This window comes from Cucurbita maxima, unplaced genomic scaffold, assembly GCF_002738345.1.
Source record: "Cucurbita maxima cultivar Rimu unplaced genomic scaffold, Cmax_1.0 Cma_Scf00002, whole genome shotgun sequence".
NCBI lineage: Eukaryota > Viridiplantae > Streptophyta > Magnoliopsida > Cucurbitales > Cucurbitaceae > Cucurbita > Cucurbita maxima.
This window is the reverse complement of record NW_019272018.1, coordinates 4246354-4264583: the sequence shown is the minus strand read 5'-3', so window position 1 is coordinate 4264583 and position 18230 is coordinate 4246354. Positions and strand designations below refer to the sequence as shown.

Genomic DNA, 18230 nt, shown 5'->3' with positions numbered 1-18230 from the left:
TTTTTAAGTTACTAAATCACCCTTGACGGCGTTGACTCTGACTTCATCGCCTATTCGCCGGATAATTAATATTTTGGAACGGAAAGTAGTGGAGTGGCAACTTTATTTTATTTTTCTTTTTTTTTTTTTTAAGAAAAGAAAATGTCATTCATTAATATTAATTATTTATGTGTCTTTGAAAAAGATATTTTAAAGATAAAATATGTTTTTTGTTTGAAATTTTTTTAAATGAGTGTTTATTTGATTCTTGACATTTCAAAATAAATATTGAAGTTAATTTGATCGACCAACTTTTGGGATTATTTAAAACCATTTTTTTTTTTTAAAATCTTATGGGTTAAATTTGTCCAACTTTAGAGCCGAATCATTCAAACTTAGTATCTTGATCATCAAGAAAAATAGAATTAATGCACACATCAGCCAAAAAAATACTCTCTCCATTGGTACGAGGTCTTTTGGGGAATCCCAAAGTAAAGTTATGAGAGTTTATACTCAAAGTGGACAATATCATATCATTGTGGAGAGGTGTGTTCGTCTACCCGATTCATCTTTCTATTTATTCCCTAATTCGCAAATTAAGTGAACTAAAAAAATAAATCAGATGAACGAGATTCATATACGATATTAAAACTTAAAACTCAGGATAATGCATTGAATAATTTGGCCTAAATCTACCTTAAATTTGCAGGAGAAGCTTTTGGATGCTTGAATCTTTTATCTTTGGCTCAGTTTCATTCATTATGGAAGCAATTCTGCTTACCCATGGCTGCACCAGCAAGCTCTTCTGTCTGTAAGTATATACATTTTTCAACACCAATACATCACATATTTCATTTTTGCTGTATACACTTCTATCAAAATCATACTGTTTAATATTCTTCAAGCTCATCCCATCCTTTCTCTGTCACAGTCCCCAACCCTGCAAAAAAACCAGGAAGCTGCTGAAATTAACTACTGTTGTAGAATGCCACATTTTCAAACTTACTTGGGTAGTGAGATTGAGGTGTTTATGTTTTTCGAGTGATTATGATATTCGTGATAAAATGAAAGATTTGAAAGTTCAAGGTAGGCTGGAATGGCTTTCAAACCACGTTGAAATCTTAAGCCTATAAGTTCCTTTGGATTTACCTTAGATTTTTGGAATTCATTTATTTCTCTACAATTGGGTTGCTTTGGTTTTGGTGCATTTCATGTAACTGGATTCTATGGTCTGAGAATATGGTTGTTCAATCCTTATGGATTAACTGGAAGGGTACAAGTTGTAAATCCTACATGGAGTGTCGAAGGGTTTGATCATTTTGTTCCGTGGCGGAATAGCCTCTCGTCATATTGCAACAGATACATTTGACATATTAACAGGTCTATTCTATCTTAGTGCTGTTCGTCCCATCGTCTATACAAAAGAGTACGTACGGAAAATATTCAAACTGTCCTTCTAAGTAGTATCAAGATATGAAATAGAAGAAACACTCTACCTGAATTCGACCATCAGATGTTCCAATGACAAGAACATCCTCCCTTTCGTTGAGTGTCATACAAGCAACCTTGCAGATTCTACCAGTTTGAAGTGTGTCTATTTTGTTGAGCTTGTCCCTGCCCCAGATTTCAACCACTCCTCCTCTGCCTCCTAAGTAAGTTAGATCTGAGCTTACAGCCATAGTCCTTATATCCATTGCAGTTGATAGTGATGCAATCACACTGTTGTTTGACATACTCCAAATCTTTTTACAACAAAAAACTCAAAATTTTCAGTTCTATAAAAAACTGGATCAGACAAATAGTGGAAGAATGTGAATGTTAACGTAGTACCTTCACAGCTGCACCATCTAAAGTAGTGCTGGCTGAAAATAATTGTTCCTCGTAAATTTGAAGTGACTGAACAATATTGGGCTTTCCCAGTAATTTTCTTGAACCAATGTGGATGTAACTTACGGTTCCTGTAGCCAAATCGACCTCCTAATAGACCATGGAATCGCATCGTTAGAACACCGAACCAAGAAACAAAGGACTTCATAGAAGCAGTGGATCAGACAGAGCAAGAAGGGCACCTGGATGCTACTATCATGGCATCCACAGTATAGTTTTCCACGCACAAGATTCAAACACTTGACATGTTTGTTTGAGTTTAGTAACTTCGATTCCCCACCCCATGAATAACCCTAAAAGATATTTCTAAGAAATGAGCCACTGACAAACTTTTTCTGAAAGAATATGCAGAATTTGATGGTTTTCACTAAGAAAAGAGATGAAGTGTTTGATGCGTTACCCTGATACCAGCTCCATGTGGGATGAAGCAAGCAATGGTCTTTGAAACGACTAAATTATGAACTTGATCCTTCACATCATGAACTTTTATACATTGGATTACATCACTACCTAAAGACCATACCTGCTCATGAAGAAAAGCGATCTTTAAACTGAAGTTCGAAACAATACACGTGGGAGAAAACGATTGATGTTTAAGCACCTTAATGGTCTTGTCTAAAGAGCCACTGTATAGTTTTTCTTCGGATTCTATAATTGCTAGACTGGTGACTCCCTTGGAGTGTTCTTGAGTTTCTTGTAGGAGATGAAGATTAGTTCCTCCAACAGACCAGACCTTTATAGCCAAGCAAACGCACCATTGACAGATAATTAGATAGCACCAAGTACCAACATATATATATTCAAGAAGCTCCTTTGAATGCTGTAGTTATTACCAGTTCGGAAGACACGATATTGCATTACGACACATTATCGAAGATTACAGTGATTCATGGGTGATGTTAATCAGTGGAAAGATTCAAAATATGAAAAAGCATCTTGAGGTGAGGTGAGGTGAGGATACCTTGATTGTTCCATCAGAATGGCCAGAAATGATTTGTTCTTTCAAATAAGCAATTGATAGCACTTCTCCATTTTTACTGCAATCTACAAGAAACAACTCTTGATGACTCCAGAGTTCCTACGTTAGAACAAGGATATAGAATCATTACACGGTTGTGGATAGATGAACTAAAATGCCAATAGATGCAACTAATGAACTAAAATGCCAATAGATGCAACTACTTACAGCACTTGACTCTTCTCCCTCACAAAGAACTTTTAGCATTTCAAAGGCCAATGCTGTTGATCTCCTAAGTTCCTTGAGACCTCTCATGATATCTTTCGTGTTGGAACTTAGGTACTGCAGTCCTTCTGGGATTTATATGGCCAAATAACTAATGTTTGTAAGCATTCATATGGGTACCTTTATTCTTGTTTCAAAAGGTTCTACCCACCTGGTTGGTGTACGAAACTGTTCATTCCTAGCAAGGCAAGTGCTTTCTCTTCAATATCCGTTGTTGTTACGAAAATCGATACGAAGTGATCAAGCAAGCAAACTCGAGCAGCGTCTAGAATCCCCGTGTCTGGAAGAACTTTGAGCATATGACTGAGCCATGTGGCAGAGACAAAGCAAGCAGAAAATAATGCGGCATATTTGCTCTTTAAGCCTTTTGCCAATGGCTCAAACAACAAGCCAAAGTTATGGCTCGCAAGTACAAATGCCATCTTTCTTTCCCATTCATCATTTGATCTCTCTTCTGCCTTCTGTGCAAATTTGAAGTAAACAAAATTATTTTTTGAATAAAAGAATAGGAAACACATAACAGTTGTGGCATTGTTGTAGCTTATATATATAAGCCAGCTGCAGAGTTCCAATCATTTAGAAAATATCCAAAAGTATTAAAAATTTCTAGAAACTCACTATTGAAAGTTCAACGTCTCCAGGACCACTGCTATTATTATCTCTTCGTTTCGGTTTCATGCAACCTTTCGCAAATCCAACACGTTCAAGAAGAACATACCTAGCTAAGGGTCTTCCGGATGTACTAAACCTCCCTTGTAAAGACATAATCGTCTCAGCTGCTGAAATTTGAGCTGTTGGAAAGTCAGAATTTCCAAGGCATGATAAAAGAACATCCATTGCTTCTTCACGATATATACTCGACTTTCTTGGTTCGACCTATAAATCAGTGTAGCAATATTGTACTAAGCATGGGAGAGGAATAGAACTTTGAAGTAAAGGTAACGCCTCCAATTGTGCAAACTTACTCTAGGAGAGTATGAAGCTAAGAAGCACAAACACTACTGTGTTAGACACTGGACGCTCTAATACTTGCTGGACACACACCAGTAATAGATGTGTTGTAACAGCCCAAGCCCACCGCTAGCAAATATTGTCCTCTTTGGATTTTTTCTTTCGGGCTTCCCCTCAAGGTTTTTAAAACACGTCTGTTAGGGAGAGGTTTTCACACCCTTATAAAGAATGCTTCGTTTTCCTCTCCGACCGTTGTGAGATCTCACAATTCATCCCCCTTCGGGTCCCAGCATCCTCGCTAGTACTCGTTCCTCTCTCCAATCGACGTGGGATTTCACAATCCACCCCCCTTTGGGGCCAAACGTCCTCGTTGGCACACCGCCTGATGTTTGACTCTGATACCATTTGTAACAGCCCAGCCCACTGCTAGCAGAAATTGTTCTCTTTGGACTTTCCCTTTCAAGCTTCCCCTCAAGGTTTTTAAAATGCGTCTCTTAGGGAGAGGTTTCCACACCCTAATAAAGAATGTTTCGTTCCTCTCTCCATCCGATGTAGAATCTCATATATATCTTATATTAGACTCTAGTTGTACAAACTCAATATGGATCTATTTGACAAATTGAACAAAAATAATAAACCTTAAAAACGAAATACATCAAACTCATTTTTTTTTTTTTACAGAATATTAATGTATAAGCTTATTGAGAGAACGAGATGCTCATACCAAGATATCAAGTTGTAGCAGAAAACCAGCCACAACAGGGCATTGATCTTTGGGGGCAGTCTGCAAATATACCAAAAGGGAGTGCATGGTACTGCATTCACCTCCGTCCTTTATGTTTTGAAGAATTTGTTCATTGAAAGTCCTCCTAAGAGAAAGGATAAATTTCAGTATTAAACTACATGTCTCAATCTCTTGGATTAAGATGTAGACGATCACCAGTAGGACAAACCTGTTTAACTTAACTAACTCAGAGAGAAACATAATGATCTCAAATTGTTCGCCGTTACTCACTTCCATGAAACTTCCCAAAATAGGAGCTAAGTCAGCTTTATCAGCTATCATATTTCTGCACTTCCCATCCTCTTGAATGCATCTTAGCAAGATCCCAACGGCAGCAATCCTCTCCTCTACCTGCTTGGCTTTTAAACTAACTAAAATACTTTCAATTGCATTTTCAGCAAGCACAGCAACAGCAATCATAGATCCTTCTTTACTCCTTCCCAAAATCTTTCTAAGTAAAATCACTGCAGCAGATTTTGGGCTCAATTGCATCTTATTCACATCTTCTTTCTTCTTAACAACATTCAAAAGGGAACCGGCCAAGTCCATCTCTTGTAGACACTGGATGGAAAGTCCAAACCGATATATCAACACAACAGCCTCCATTAAACCACTTTTGAAAAGTGTCACAATACAGTCTACATCCGACTCAACCCGGGTGAGCATTTGAATGACAGCAGCATCCTTGAATCCCAGCTCTGATAGGAGAAAAATTGTGGCTCTCAAAGCCTGGAGATCAACAGAATTGATAAGGATCTCTACAAGTCCATTGATTACAGGAGGCTTCAACAACATATGTTGAATCTCCACATCCACATTCTCTTCCAACCAAAACCTCTCAACACAAAGCACAGCACTTTCTGCCTCCTCCAAAACTTCAGAAGAAACGATATTGGAAATTGCATGCCTCACCTCCATACTTCTGTTAATGGAGGCTTGACTTATGACACTAACAGGTGAGGTCAAAACAGCCGCGGAATCAGCTTTATCTGTAACAAAGTTAGGATTCTCCTCCAGCCAACTTGCAATCAGTCTTTTGAGCACATAATTGGTTTTGGGAAGTTGGGTGTTTTGCAGCTTCTGTCCAGTGATTGGGCAGGTTGAGTTCCCTCTATCAAGCCATTCTTGAATAGCACTTCGCTCGTAAGTCTGACCCGTCTCTATAGTTACTGGATCATAAAAAATGTTGCAAGTGATGGGGCATACGAAGTCCTTGGGATGTGTATTATGCATTTCGCCACTTTCCAGCCCGTTATTGCCGGATTCTTCCATGGCAAAAGCCGAACGCCACCTAATGGGTTCTCAATTCTTCTAAGGAAGCTCTAGTATGTTTTAGCTTCTGGGTCTTAGATATAGAGTCGAACAAAGTCGTTTCGTAGTGATTTCCCCAAAGACAAACAAAAGCAGACAAGAATCCTCAAAAGAATACTAATAGGCTGTGCTTTTTTCCTTGTTAATATCAATTCTTACTAATACCACGAATCAATCTCAGATCCCAAAGAGAATTTCAGAAATATCATCTTCAGCTTTGTGAGCAGCCGAATTGAATCGATAACTGGTTGTGAACCAGCTAGATGATTCTTGCAGGAAGGTGAAATTTGACTTTGATTTGGTGGCTCTGGACTTCAAGCAACAGGGTTTGTCCTTCAGCCTTAATTGGCTGCAGAATACGGAGGAGAAGAAGGTTATCATCACAATGCATTGGATTGAATTCGTTAAATAAGTGTTTAGCAATTTTTTTACCCAATTAGTGATTGGCAAAGTTATTCAATCATAATTTTTTTATGAACCATTCATAAAATTTGTGAAAAACAGCTAGGATCCAATTGGATGAAATTGAGTTTTTCCCAACTTTTGATAGCATTGATTGTTTTGAGTAGCCATAGAGATCATGTAGTGCTCAATTTCTAGCAGATTTCTCACATCCCATAACCTCTACAAAATACCCAAGAGATCGTAACTTCTAACACAATATTGATACAAACATTAAAATTACACTTTTGTATCAACATCACGGTGCCATCCTTTCTTTCTCTGTCATAGTTCCCAAGCCTGGTAAAAGAACAGAAAAGAGCTGATTGTTAGCTAATATTGCAGAAGGAGAATGTAGTACTCTCAAACTTACTATGATGGTAAGATTGAGGTGATTTAAGTTTCTGATAAAGCAAAAGTGATCTGAAATAGAAGAAACATTCTACCTGAATCCGACCATCGGATGTACCGATGACCAGAACATCCTCCCGTTCGTTGAGACTCATGCAAACGACCTTGCAGTTTCTACCAATTTGAAGTGCATCTATTTTGTTGTGCTTTTCCCTGCTCCAAATTTCAACCACTCCTCCTTTACCTCCCAAGTAAGTTAGATTTGAGCCTACAGCCATAGTTCTTACATCCATTGCCGTTGACAGTGATCCAATCACACCATAGTTCGACCTACACCGGATCTTTTTGGAACAAAGGAAACTCAATATTCTTAGCACTATAAAACAGGATCGGATAAATAGTCGAAGTAATGTAAATGTTAACAGAGTACCTTCACAGCTGCTCCATCTAAAGCAGTACTGGCTGAAAATAATTGTTCGTCGTAAACTTGTAGTGCATGGATAGGATTGGCCTTTCCCAATAGTTTTCTAGAACCACTGTGGATGTAACTTACGGTACCTGTAGCCAAATCAACCTCCTAATAGACCATGTAAACAAAGTCGTCAAAACACCGAACCAAGGGACAAAAGACTTCATAGAAGCAATGGATTGAAGAAAGAATGGTACCTGGATGCTACTATCATGGCATCCACAGTATAGTTTTCCATGCATAAGATTCAAACACTTGACATGTTTGCTTGAGTTAAGTAACTTCGATTCCCCGGCCCATGAATAAACCTTAAATATATTTCAATATGAGCCAGTGACAATCTTCTTCTGAATATAATGTATAAAATGGAATTCGATAATGAAGTATTTGATGAGATACCCTGATACCAACTCCATGGGGGATGAAGCAAGCAACAGATTTTGATACGACTAAGTTGTGAATTTGTTCCTTCACATCGTGAACTTGTATGCATTGGACTATATCACTACCTAGAGACCATACCTGCGCATAAAGAAAGGTGATCTTTAATCCAGAGTTCGATACAATATATGTGAGAGAAAATGATTGATGTTTAAGCACCTTTATGGTCTTGTCTAAGGAGCCACTGTATAATTTCTCTTCGGATTCTGCAACTGCTAGACTGGTGACTCCCTTAGAGTGCTCTTGAATTTCTTGTAGGAGATGAAGATTAGTGCCTTTAACAGACCAGACCTTTAAAGCCAAACAAACACACCATTGTCATAATGGAAAAGCACCAAAATATAAAGAAATTTTGTCCAAGAAACTCCTTCGAATGCTACAGTTAGTACCACTTCAAACTCACAATTTTACATTATGGCACAGATTATCTAATTCTATTGTAGTAGTTAATGACCAACGTTAATCAATGAAGAGATTCCAATATGAAAAAGCATCTTGATTCATGATCATGAACCAGCTAAAACCTCAGTTCTCACTAGTTCTCGAATTTATGGACGACTAAATCCAGGAGAAAATCAATGATGTTGACATAGAAAAACTTCTCTCTTGCAAGCTTCAATATATAAATATTGGGCATTGGCAAAATTTGTGAAAGGTGCTTCCATTTTTATGAATATACAATACAAATGCAAGAAGGATAGCTACATACCAAGGTAACAATATGTCAGATATATTATCGCAATAGTTTCTAAATGCGATCAACAGATCGATCAAGGATAAAACTTGAAACTACAACAGATGGTTGGTACGTGAGGTGAAGATACCTTCATTGTTCCATCTGAATGGCCAGAGATGATCCTGTCCTTGCAATGAGCAATTGATAGTACTTCTCCATTTCTACTGCAATCTACTTTAAACAATTCATGATGACTCCAGAGTTCCTATATTAGAAGAAGGATACGGAATCATTTCATGGTTCCACAGCAAGCGACAATAAGATATCAATAGGTGCACATACTTACAGTACTCGAGTCTTGTCCCTCACATAGGACTTTTAGCATATCAAAGGCCAATGGTGTTGATCTCCTAAATTCCTTGAGACCTCTCATAATATTTTTCATGTCGGAACTTAGGTACTGCAGTCCTTCTGGAATTCACATGGGCAAGAAACTACTGTCAGTAAACATCTAAATAATGAATGGAAAGTACCATGAGGCTGCAGAACCCACCGGGTTCATGTACGAAACTGTTTATTGCTAGCAAGGCAAGTGCTTTCTCTTCAATATCTGTCGTCATTGTGAAAATCGATAAGAAGTGATCGAGCAAGAAAATTCGAGCAGCTTCTAGAATCCCCGTGTCGGGAAGAGTTCCAAGCATATGACTCAGCCATGTTGCAGAGACAAAGCATGCTGAAAATAGCGCTGCACATTTGCTCTTTAAGCCTTTTGCCAATGGTTCAAGCAGCAACCCAAAGTCATGGTTTACAAGTACAAATGCCATTTTTCTTTCCCATTCATCAGTTGCCTTATCTTCTTCCTTTTATGCCAATTTTAAGTAAATGGATTTATTTTTTGAATAAAAGAATATGAACCACATAAAAGTTATGGGATCAACTACAGAGATCGAAGCATTGAACAAAATAAAAATATCCAAAATTTCAAGAAAACTCACCCTTGTAAGTTCAACTTCTCCAAGAGCATCACTAATATTCTCAGTTCCTATGGGTTTCCTGTGATTCTTAGTAAGGCCAGCACGTTCAAGAAGAAAATACCTAGCTAAGGGCTGTCCGGAGGTGCTAAACCTTCCTTGTAAAGACATTATCGTCTCAGCAGCAGAAATTTGAGCTGTTGGGAAATCAGAATCTCTGAGGCATGAAATAAGGACATCCATTGCCTCTTCACGATAGATACTCATCTTTAGTGGTTCCACCTATAAACGAGTACCGAAACGTCGTAGCATGGGAACAACATAAAACTTCAGAAGTAAAAGAAATATGCTTTACCAGAAAATAAACTTGCCCATTAAACTAGAAGAAAAAATGTTAAAGACGGACTTGAAAGTACTATCTGCCTAACTACAAAAGAAAATGTGATACCCATACCAAGATATCAAGTTGTAGCAAAAGACCAGCCACTACAGGGCATTGATCTCTGTGGGCAGTTTGTAAGTACGTCAAAAGGGAGTGCATAGTGCTACATTCGCTTCCATCCTTAATGTTTCGAAGAATTTTTTCGTTCGAAGTCCTCCTAAGAAACATAAGGATAACTTCCATTATTGCAACTACATGTCTCAATCTATTTGATTTACCCTCAAGATATTGATGAAAAAGATGTGTTGACAATGACTAGGAGAACATACCTGTTTAACTTAACCAACTCAGAGAGAAACATAATGATCTCGAATTGTTCGCCGTTACTCACTTTCGTGAAACTTGACAAAATCAGAGCTAAGTCGGCTTTATCAGCTATAATATTTCTACACTTCCAATCCTCCTGAATGCATCTTAGCAAGATTCCAACTGCAGCAATCCGCTCCTCCACCTGCTTGGCTTTCAAACTACCTAAAATACTTTCAATTGCATTTTCAGCAAGCACAGCAACAACAGTCGGAGATCCTTCTTTACTCCCCAAAATCTTTCTAAGCAAAAGCACTGCAGCAGATTTATGGCTCAAATGCATCTTATTCACATCTTCTTCTTTCTTTTTAACAACATTCAAAAGGGAACCGACTATATCCATTTCTTGTAAAGTTTGGCTGGAAAGTCCCAACTGATATATTAGCAGAACAGCCTCGACAACACCTCTTTTGAAAAGAGTCACAATACAGTTCACATCTGACTCGACTCGAGTGAGCGTTTCGATCACAATATCACCCTTGAATCCCAGCTCTGATAGAAGAAAGATTGCCGCTCTCAAGACCTGAAGATCAACAGAATTGACAAGGATCTCAACAAGTCCATTAATTACAGAAGGCTTCAACAACATATGTTGAACATTCCCTTCCACATTTTCTTCCAACCAGAACCTCTCCACACAAAGCACGGCAGTTTCCGCCTCCTCCAAAACTTCAGAAGTACAGAGATTGGTAATTGCACGCCTCATCTCCATACTTCTGTCAATGGAGGCTTGGCTTATGAAACTAACAGGTGAGGTTAAAACAGCCACTGATTCAGCCTCATCAAGAGCTTTGTCCAATACAAAATTGGGATTCTCCTCTAGCCAGCTTGCAATAAGTCGTTTGAGGACATAATTGGTTTTGGGAAGTTGGGTATTTTGCAGCTTCTGTCCAGTGATTGGGCAGGTCAAGTTACCTCTATCAAGCCATTCTTGAATGGCACTGCGCTCATAAGTCTGACCCGTCTCTATAGTAACTGGGTCATAAAAAATGTTGCAAGTTATGGGACATACAAAGTCCTTAGGAGGTGTAATATGCTTTTCACCACTTTCCGGCGAGGCGCTGCGGGAATTTTCCATAGCATAATCCAACTCCAATGATTGGGTTATGGTCTGTTTTAGCTTCTGGTTCTTGGGTTTCGGCTGTCCAGAATCAAACAATGTCTTTTCGTGGTCATTTTCCTAAAAACAAACAAAAGGAAACGTATAATATCAAAAGGGGAACAATAGGTTGTGTCTTTTTCCCCTGGTTAACATTGATTCTTATTTTACCTCGAATTCAGTCTCAGATCCCAACGAGAAAATTTCAGAAGAATCGTCTTGGTCTTGGGCAGTCGACTTGAAGATGGAAAAAGTTCTCGAGCTGCTGGATGATTCTTGCTCGGAAATGAGATTGAAAGGTCCGAATACTTGGGAACGAACACACGGCGGCGACGCTGACTTTGATTTGTTGGTAAAGTCAACTTCGAGCGTTTGTTCTTCTTCGATCCAAATTGGCTGCAGAATACGGAAGAGAAGGAAGTCATAATCAAAATGTATAGATTGAAGTCGTCGACGAAATTTCTATGGGTCTTTCGGGAACCCTGGAAGTTTCTAAATTTGTGCAATTTCTTAAAGACCCATTATGATCAAAGCTTAATGCTGCGAGGGATTTGATTGTTAAAAAGAATTAAGTAAATGGATTAATGAAAAAATTAGTTAAACACTTCTAAAGTCGAAAGCTTATTTAGTTTTTAAGCATTGTCTTATTAGATTATTCTAAGGCTTAGATTAGAAGAAATATTTATGAGGAAAAAAAAAATACAAATAATTTTAATTAAACCAAAAATTAATGATGGAACAGTGATAGATATTACATTATACCGTCCATTGGGGAAACAGAGCTGCTCTGTTCTGAGTTTCTGTTTTGCAATCTGTTCCATTTCCTTCCACTTCTCGTTCTTATCCAATAATTTAACCATTGGAATTGCGATCGATCCACCATTGTCTTTTCTTTCCAAAACCCTTTTGAAATGTTCAGCAAAAACTCTGCAATTTTTGTCCAAAACCCGCTCGTAATTGCTTTCCAGTTCCTTCAGCTTCAAAGTCTGATCAATGCTCAACTTCGATAACGATTTCGTGCAAGGAAAAACCTCCGGCTCATCGCCGATTGAATGTTCGGTAGTGTTGTTGATTAAATTCGAGGGGAAGAACGTCAGGATTTGGAATCTCTGTTGGTGGAACCAGTGAATAATTGGAAGAAAATGGCGGAGAAAGAGCTCCTCGAAGAGAATCGGAGCGATTTCGGAGCGAGCCAACGAAGGGTCCGAGAGGAATAAATGGAGGAGATTAAGAGCGGAGTTGAGATTTTGGTGATTGAGGCCGTAAATTAGGGATAATAGAAAAGAAGAACAGGCGTTTTCAGGAACGGAGAGGAGTAATTCTTCCGCGCAACGCAGAGAAGAGGATTTGATCGAAGAGTTATCGGTGAAGATGGCATTTTCGAGAGCTTCGGCTGCAAGCTCTAGGGGTTTTAGGGCAATCTCGTCTGAGAGTGAGATTATGCCGTACACGACGGAGAGGAGGCGCTTTCGGAGTTCGGATTGGGCAAGTATTTCAGAGATGAAGGCGGATATGTGGTGGAGAATACTCGACGCGGTGATGGCACCGGTGGCCACCATTGCACCGGTAACGATGGTGGTCGAATTGGTGGAAGAAAATAGAATATGGCCGAAAGTGAGGCGAACGCAGGATGATGATTCTGATTGCCGGCAGGAATTTTGGTGAATATAATAAAGGGCAAGTACAGTGCCGCCGCGGCCGGCTTGACTGAATATTTCATTGCATTGCAGAACTGATAAAAAACAATCAAGTCTAATGCAGACAAAGCAGAAGCTTCCATATAAATGGTAAGCCCAAGCTTCTCTGTTCTTGATAGCTCACTTGTTGGGCTATAAATTCATGAGATTTTTGTTAGTTTTCGTGTTAACTATGCCAGATTTATGCACATGAATGGTTATTATACTGAATGAAATGGGGAGAAACTGAAAGCTTGAAACTTTACCAAGACTTGAGTCATTACGGATTTCATTACCTTTTCTCTTAAATCAAAAGATCATAAAACAGTAACCATGACTTTTAGAAAAAACAGAGACCAGGGGAGAAAATCCACTGACTCCTCCGAATTCGGTAACTTCAACTCCATTAACAACCACGTTTGAATCTTCTTTTGGATTACACCCATTATCACAAGTTTTAGATCGAACTAATCCATTGACACGAATAGTTCATGGGAAAAAATTGAGTTATTTGGGCTCAAGAGGATTCATCGGGCGAACTCCTAGTTTTCGGATACGAGATATTCATCTTGTCATAATCGCACATTTCTTGGCAACGGACTTTTGCCATTGTGTTGCACTCACTCACAACACTGAGTGAGTCAAGCCAATTTGAGTTCGCGTCGCCTACGACTAGACAATGCATACTCAAGTCTCTGACCCCGTTTTGAGGAAAAGTTTTAAAAAACGAGGGCAGTGATTTTTTAAAGCAAGATTGAAAACAACGGATGTAACACAACGACTTAAATAACATATAACTTTCTCATTAGGAAGAGTTAGGGGACAACACCTAAGCCTCAATATTAGCGTGGAGGTGCTGCAACATCCATAGCACCTGCAGAACCAATGCAAAGCCAGTCCCTAATAGGGCAGTGTCATGGTGCTGGGAGCATTGAGCGCTCACCTAAGAATTGAGACAACGCCGTGGCGCTTCAAATACATATAAACAAGAAGTTGATTCGAAGTGTTGGCAAGGAAAAAAAACAAGATGTTGAATATTCACAACAATGCAGTGACAATAACCATTAGTTTGTTGTAAAAACTGCTAGTATCTGCTTTAAAATACAAAATCGTTATCAAAGAGAATCGAATAATCGGTTTTGTGTTGGGTTAAGTATCAAAGCTGCTAACAAAGAGCCAAAGGCAGAGTGGTGGTTTGTGTTTGTGTTTGTGAAGTGAGAAGAAATTATCAATTACTTTACCAAATTTGTGTCTTTTCCAAATGGGATTTTCCAGTCGTTGAGGTTATTTCAAATTCATCAATTTTGGAGCCATCTCTCTGTCTCCATGCAAATGAAAATGAGAGGGAAACCCAAAAACAAAAGAAAGAAAAACACAACAAGAAAGAAAAAAGATCTCTACTCCCTCTTTTGATTTTTATCAACTTTGAGGTCCCAATTCTTCATTCTTGGCTTGTCAATTCCAAAGGGTTAAAACTGGGCCACACTCAAACAGATCATAGAGGAACTCATACCAATAGCCCATGTCAACCTAAAATGGCATCTAACCTTAGTTTAGATGATTTTCTAAACTAATTTTCAATTTCTCCAAACATGGAATTTTCAACTCAAGATTTACTATCGTCGCACTCTATTATAAAAACGGGATAGCCACTTGTATTCATGTGTCACAATTGATGGGCACACTAGTGATGGTTGATGTGAGATTCCACATCGATTGGAGAGAGAAATGAGTGTCAACGAGGACGTTGGGACCCGAAAGGAGATGGATTGTGAAACCCCATATCAGTTGGAGAGAGGAACGAAACATACTTTATAAGGGTGTGGAAACCTTTCCGTAGCAAACGCGTTTTAAAAACTTTGTGGGAGGCTAAAAAAATAACAACATCTACTGACGGTAGGCTTGAATCGTTACCGTTGATAACTCAAAATAAATAAAAGGGTAGCAAAGGATTGGAGTTTAGGGGTAATTGATGTGAAAGTAGAGAGGAAGGAAGTTATAGAGCAGAACCCAAATTTCAATACTAGAATATATATTTGTTAAGCAGCTGCTCATTTAGGAAAAGGATAAAATCTCATCACATTCCCTAATAACTACATTTAAACATCAATAATAGTACTAATAATGATCATTTTCAACTATAAAACTAAGATTAAAAGCCACAATTACTAAGAAAAGATTAGATTTTGAAAGCATCTGCTACAGCACACTTCTTGTATAATATTTTTGTGGTTGGAGTATGTTTGCATAGCATCATGAGCAATCAGCCTTTGGTTTTCTTTAGCAGATTGACTGCTCATGATGTTATATCAGTTTCATAATGTGGCTCTCTCCATTCTCTTCTTTTTTTTTTACTCTTGCTGCTTGCTGTAACTGCCCTATCAAATCCCCTCCACCGGCCCCGTCTACCGGAAACCACCACCGCCGAACGCCGGAGCCCAATAATCTGCTCCATTGTCACTCCCAACTTGCAGGGTGCAGGAGACTGGAACCAGACACAGTCCTCTACTCCTCAGATCCTTCTTTCCCTCTTCATCCTAAAACAAGTTTCAAAATATATCATTAATAATTTTTTCAAAGCTCTTAAATTCTTGTTCAAGAGCTTGTGAAAACGAAAACCCATGAGCCAAAAAGTTGAAATTGAAAGAAAAACGTAATCTTTTTCTTTTGTTGGGTGAAATTAATTTATAGGATTGATGTTTTTGAAGTCAATAAAGCTGAAAACATTGTTGTTTTTAAGAAACTTTATTCATCAACACATACCTTTCTCAGAATCTATAGTTATATATGAAAACCTTTTACATTGAGGTTCAAAAAACAAACATAAAAATTTCCTAACAATCTTTTTTAAAATTTTATTCCAACTTTAAGTCAACAAAGTCAGTAGAAAAACATAAAAACAATAGCTTAGCCTTTTGAAAAAAAAAAAAAAAAATTACATTAAGAAAACTCACCTGGTCAGTGTCTTCAGGAAAAACACTATTTATTTCCCCTTGAACCTAAAAAAAAAAAAAAAAAAAAGAAATTTTTGTGGATAAATTTGAAATGGGCGAGAAGGGAATTTTATAAATTTTAGGGTCAATTCAGTATGCTTACAGAATGTTGTTGGAGCTGCCTCGTACTTGCCGAAGTATTGCCCAAGTAGGGTAAGCTGAGGGCCTGAATCCAATGCAGAAATGTTTTTGAATAAATGTTAAAATTAGTTTAGTATATTTTTGTTTGGAGTAATTTAAAAGTGAAAAGAGGAATCTGGGAATGCATGGTTGTTTGAGGAAAAGAAGAAGAAACATCACCTCAATTTGACTGTGAAGGAATCTGATGTATCCAATAGCTTCTAACAAAACTGAAGCTGTGTCAGTCTGTACCAATTAAAACACAACCTCAGCTCCACGCCACAACCATCCAAATTCATATTTCCATGTGCCCTTTTTTTTCATTCTTTTTTTTATGCCCTAATCTGAATATTCGCCTAATCTTGGATCACAAATAATCAAACAAAACTATATATTATGCTTCTTTTTCATACTTTTCTGGGTTCATAACTTCAACAAACACCACCTCATTTTGTACACAAAAGTTAAGTGAACCAAAAAGTTGCTTTTTTTAGAACAATGATGTAGTAAATTAAGAGGGTTAATCAGGGAAATTACTGTGGGGATTTTTTACCTTCCCAAATGGGGAAACTAGCTGGTGGAGAGCGGTAATTCTGTCACCTAATTTTTCCTTCCTCACCTGGGTTTTTTTTTTTTTTTTTTTTTTTTTTTTGAGCAAAAGGACAGCAAAAGGAAGAATCAGTCATGTATACAACACGTAATAAAATTGTAATATTTAGGGTTATTTTTGGATGAAAAAAAGGCCACAAAGAGAATTAAGAATCAGAGGAGAGGAGAAATGGACAAGCAAGAACGACAATTATAGGATGAGAAGAAGAGATGTTTTTGTGTTGTTTGGTTTTTATTTCCATGTGGGTTGCTTCTCAATCTTTTGTTTTTTTTTTTTTTTTTTTTTTTTTACCTTGAAAGTGGTTTGGTTTGAAGAGGATTGAACTCTGGCCTTCTTCACTGCCCCACCACCTGCTGCATTGCTGTTACACTTGACAAACACAAACACAACACACGAACAAATATTCAATTAACATTCTTGATTTTTCAAATCATTTCAACAAAAAGCAAACCAAGATTCAATATCCCGCTAATTTAGGGAATTAATTAAAAGCAATAATTATTATAGGGTTTGATCCCCCAGAAGTGGCTGAGAAATCCCAAGAGAAACCCATAATCAGATCAGAAGAAGAAGAAGAAGCAGTTTTTTGTAGTAACCTCGGAGGAGCGATCAGGAGGGAGATGTCGAGGGCGAGAATCAGGAGGAGAGTTGGTATTATTGTTTGAAAAATCCAACATGTTACTACTGAAACTTGTGACACATGACTGAGGAGACGAGACCGGTATGATAGACGACCAGTTTTGTTTCGGAGGCAACGAAGGATAATTATCGGCATCGACACCGCCACCGCTACCACCATGTCCATAAACATAGGCGCAGGAGGTTGCATGAACTGAGTTCTCCTTCTTGACATCAACATGTTGTTGGTGGTGAGTAGTAGTGTTAGTATTCAAAATCTCCTCTTCCCAATCCTCCAATTTCTTGCCTTGAAACATTCCCCCCATACAACCCTTTTGATCATCTTCACCCACTAAACCACCCCTATAACAAACACAAATCAAATCATTAAAAAAACAAAAAATAAATAAATAAAAACAAGAAGAAGATGAGAGAGAGAGAGATTTACAAGAGAAGGTGGCTCCAAGATTCTGGAAGCTGATCCTTGTCTTGAGAAAAATCATAGAGGAAATTAGAAGGAAGGGGAAGGGAAGAGTGAGGGAAAAGGAAATTGGGAGAATTATTATTGGGAGAAGATTGCTGGGTGGATGATGTTCTAATGCTGCCACTGTTCACCATATGCCACCAGCTAGGGTTTTCTGAGCCCATGATTTGTTGCTGCATAACTGAGCTCTGCAACGCCCCTCTATTCATGTCTTCCTCACCTGGATCTTCTTTTCTTCTTCAAAACAAAAACTGGAGGGGGAGCCAACCACGGCCTTACCGAACAAAACTCTCAATTTTCCTCCTACCCAACTATAAGTAGGCTAAATAAACTCTCTTTTTTTTTCTTTTTTTTTTTTTTTGGTAGAGAATTTGAATA

General features: G+C 38.2%; 3 protein-coding genes across 7 annotated transcripts; all 3 read right to left on the bottom strand.

Moving 5' to 3' along the window:
• Positions 1 to 624: 624 nt before the first annotated feature.
• LOC111499961 (putative E3 ubiquitin-protein ligase LIN-1) lies at positions 625 to 6535 on the bottom strand. Of its 2 annotated transcripts, none has more exons than XM_023151719.1 (12): positions 5014 to 6535; positions 4785 to 4929; positions 3728 to 3985; positions 3261 to 3570; positions 3053 to 3177; positions 2828 to 2944; positions 2468 to 2599; positions 2267 to 2389; positions 2049 to 2159; positions 1810 to 1956; positions 1476 to 1721; positions 625 to 919 (listed from the first exon to the last, which is right to left on the bottom strand). In XM_023151719.1, the coding sequence occupies exons 1-12, from the start codon at positions 6114 to 6116 to the stop codon at positions 905 to 907; spliced, it is 2832 nt and encodes a 943-aa protein (XP_023007487.1). In that variant the 5' UTR covers positions 6117 to 6535; the 3' UTR covers positions 625 to 904. The 2 variants fall into 2 exon arrangements, with proteins under 2 accessions (XP_023007487.1, XP_023007495.1); XM_023151727.1 differs by having other exon boundaries at positions 3261 to 3567.
• Positions 6536 to 6670: 135 nt separating this feature from the next.
• On the bottom strand, positions 6671 to 13246 carry LOC111499948 (putative E3 ubiquitin-protein ligase LIN-1). 3 transcript variants are annotated; one of them, XM_023151706.1, is made up of 14 exons: positions 12107 to 13246; positions 11523 to 11747; positions 10216 to 11393; positions 9959 to 10103; positions 9529 to 9786; positions 9087 to 9393; positions 8880 to 9004; positions 8682 to 8798; positions 8017 to 8148; positions 7816 to 7938; positions 7614 to 7724; positions 7378 to 7524; positions 7043 to 7288; positions 6671 to 6896 (listed from the first exon to the last, which is right to left on the bottom strand). In XM_023151706.1, the coding sequence occupies exons 1-14, from the start codon at positions 12908 to 12910 to the stop codon at positions 6882 to 6884; spliced, it is 3933 nt and encodes a 1310-aa protein (XP_023007474.1). In that variant the 5' UTR covers positions 12911 to 13246; the 3' UTR covers positions 6671 to 6881. The 3 variants fall into 3 exon arrangements, with proteins under 3 accessions (XP_023007474.1, XP_023007456.1, XP_023007466.1); XM_023151688.1 differs by having other exon boundaries at positions 10216 to 11432; positions 12107 to 13245; XM_023151698.1 differs by having other exon boundaries at positions 9959 to 10100; positions 10216 to 11432; positions 12107 to 13245.
• A 1818-nt stretch (positions 13247 to 15064) lies between these two features.
• LOC111500020 (transcription factor bHLH68) lies at positions 15065 to 18230 on the bottom strand. Of its 2 annotated transcripts, none has more exons than XM_023151800.1 (8): positions 17817 to 18226; positions 17347 to 17731; positions 17042 to 17119; positions 16694 to 16759; positions 16321 to 16386; positions 16124 to 16186; positions 15982 to 16026; positions 15065 to 15564 (listed from the first exon to the last, which is right to left on the bottom strand). In XM_023151800.1, the coding sequence occupies exons 1-8, from the start codon at positions 18059 to 18061 to the stop codon at positions 15433 to 15435; spliced, it is 1080 nt and encodes a 359-aa protein (XP_023007568.1). In that variant the 5' UTR covers positions 18062 to 18226; the 3' UTR covers positions 15065 to 15432. The 2 variants fall into 2 exon arrangements, with proteins under 2 accessions (XP_023007568.1, XP_023007569.1); XM_023151801.1 differs by lacking the exon at positions 15065 to 15564 and adding an exon at positions 15879 to 15930 and having other exon boundaries at positions 15962 to 16026; positions 17817 to 18230.

Bases quoted from the DNA above. Each gene is read 5' to 3' on its own strand.
- LOC111499961 (XM_023151719.1), bottom strand. From the start codon at position 6,116: ATGGAAGAATCCGGCAATAACGGGCTGGAAAGTGGCGAAATGCATAAT. The intron at 3,986-4,784 runs GTATGAGCATCT...ACTGATTTATAG, and splicing joins TGCTACAACTTGATATCTTG to GTCGAACCAAGAAAGTCGAG. The intron at 2,945-3,052 runs GTAAGTAGTTGC...GTTCTAACGTAG, and splicing joins AGGGAGAAGAGTCAAGTGCT to GAACTCTGGAGTCATCAAGA.
- LOC111499948 (XM_023151688.1), bottom strand. From the start codon at position 12,910: ATGGTGGCCACCGGTGCCATCACCGCGTCGAGTATTCTCCACCACATA. The intron at 7,939-8,016 runs GTGCTTAAACAT...CTTTATGCGCAG, and splicing joins CCTTAGACAAGACCATAAAG to GTATGGTCTCTAGGTAGTGA. The intron at 7,289-7,377 runs GTACTCTGTTAA...TGTTCCAAAAAG, and splicing joins TAGATGGAGCAGCTGTGAAG to ATCCGGTGTAGGTCGAACTA.
- LOC111500020 (XM_023151800.1), bottom strand. From the start codon at position 18,061: ATGAATAGAGGGGCGTTGCAGAGCTCAGTTATGCAGCAACAAATCATG. The intron at 16,760-17,041 runs GTAAAAAAAAAA...AAAAAAACCCAG, and splicing joins CAAACCAAACCACTTTCAAG to GTGAGGAAGGAAAAATTAGG. The intron at 16,187-16,320 runs GTGATGTTTCTT...CATTGGATTCAG, and splicing joins TCCTTCACAGTCAAATTGAG to GCCCTCAGCTTACCCTACTT.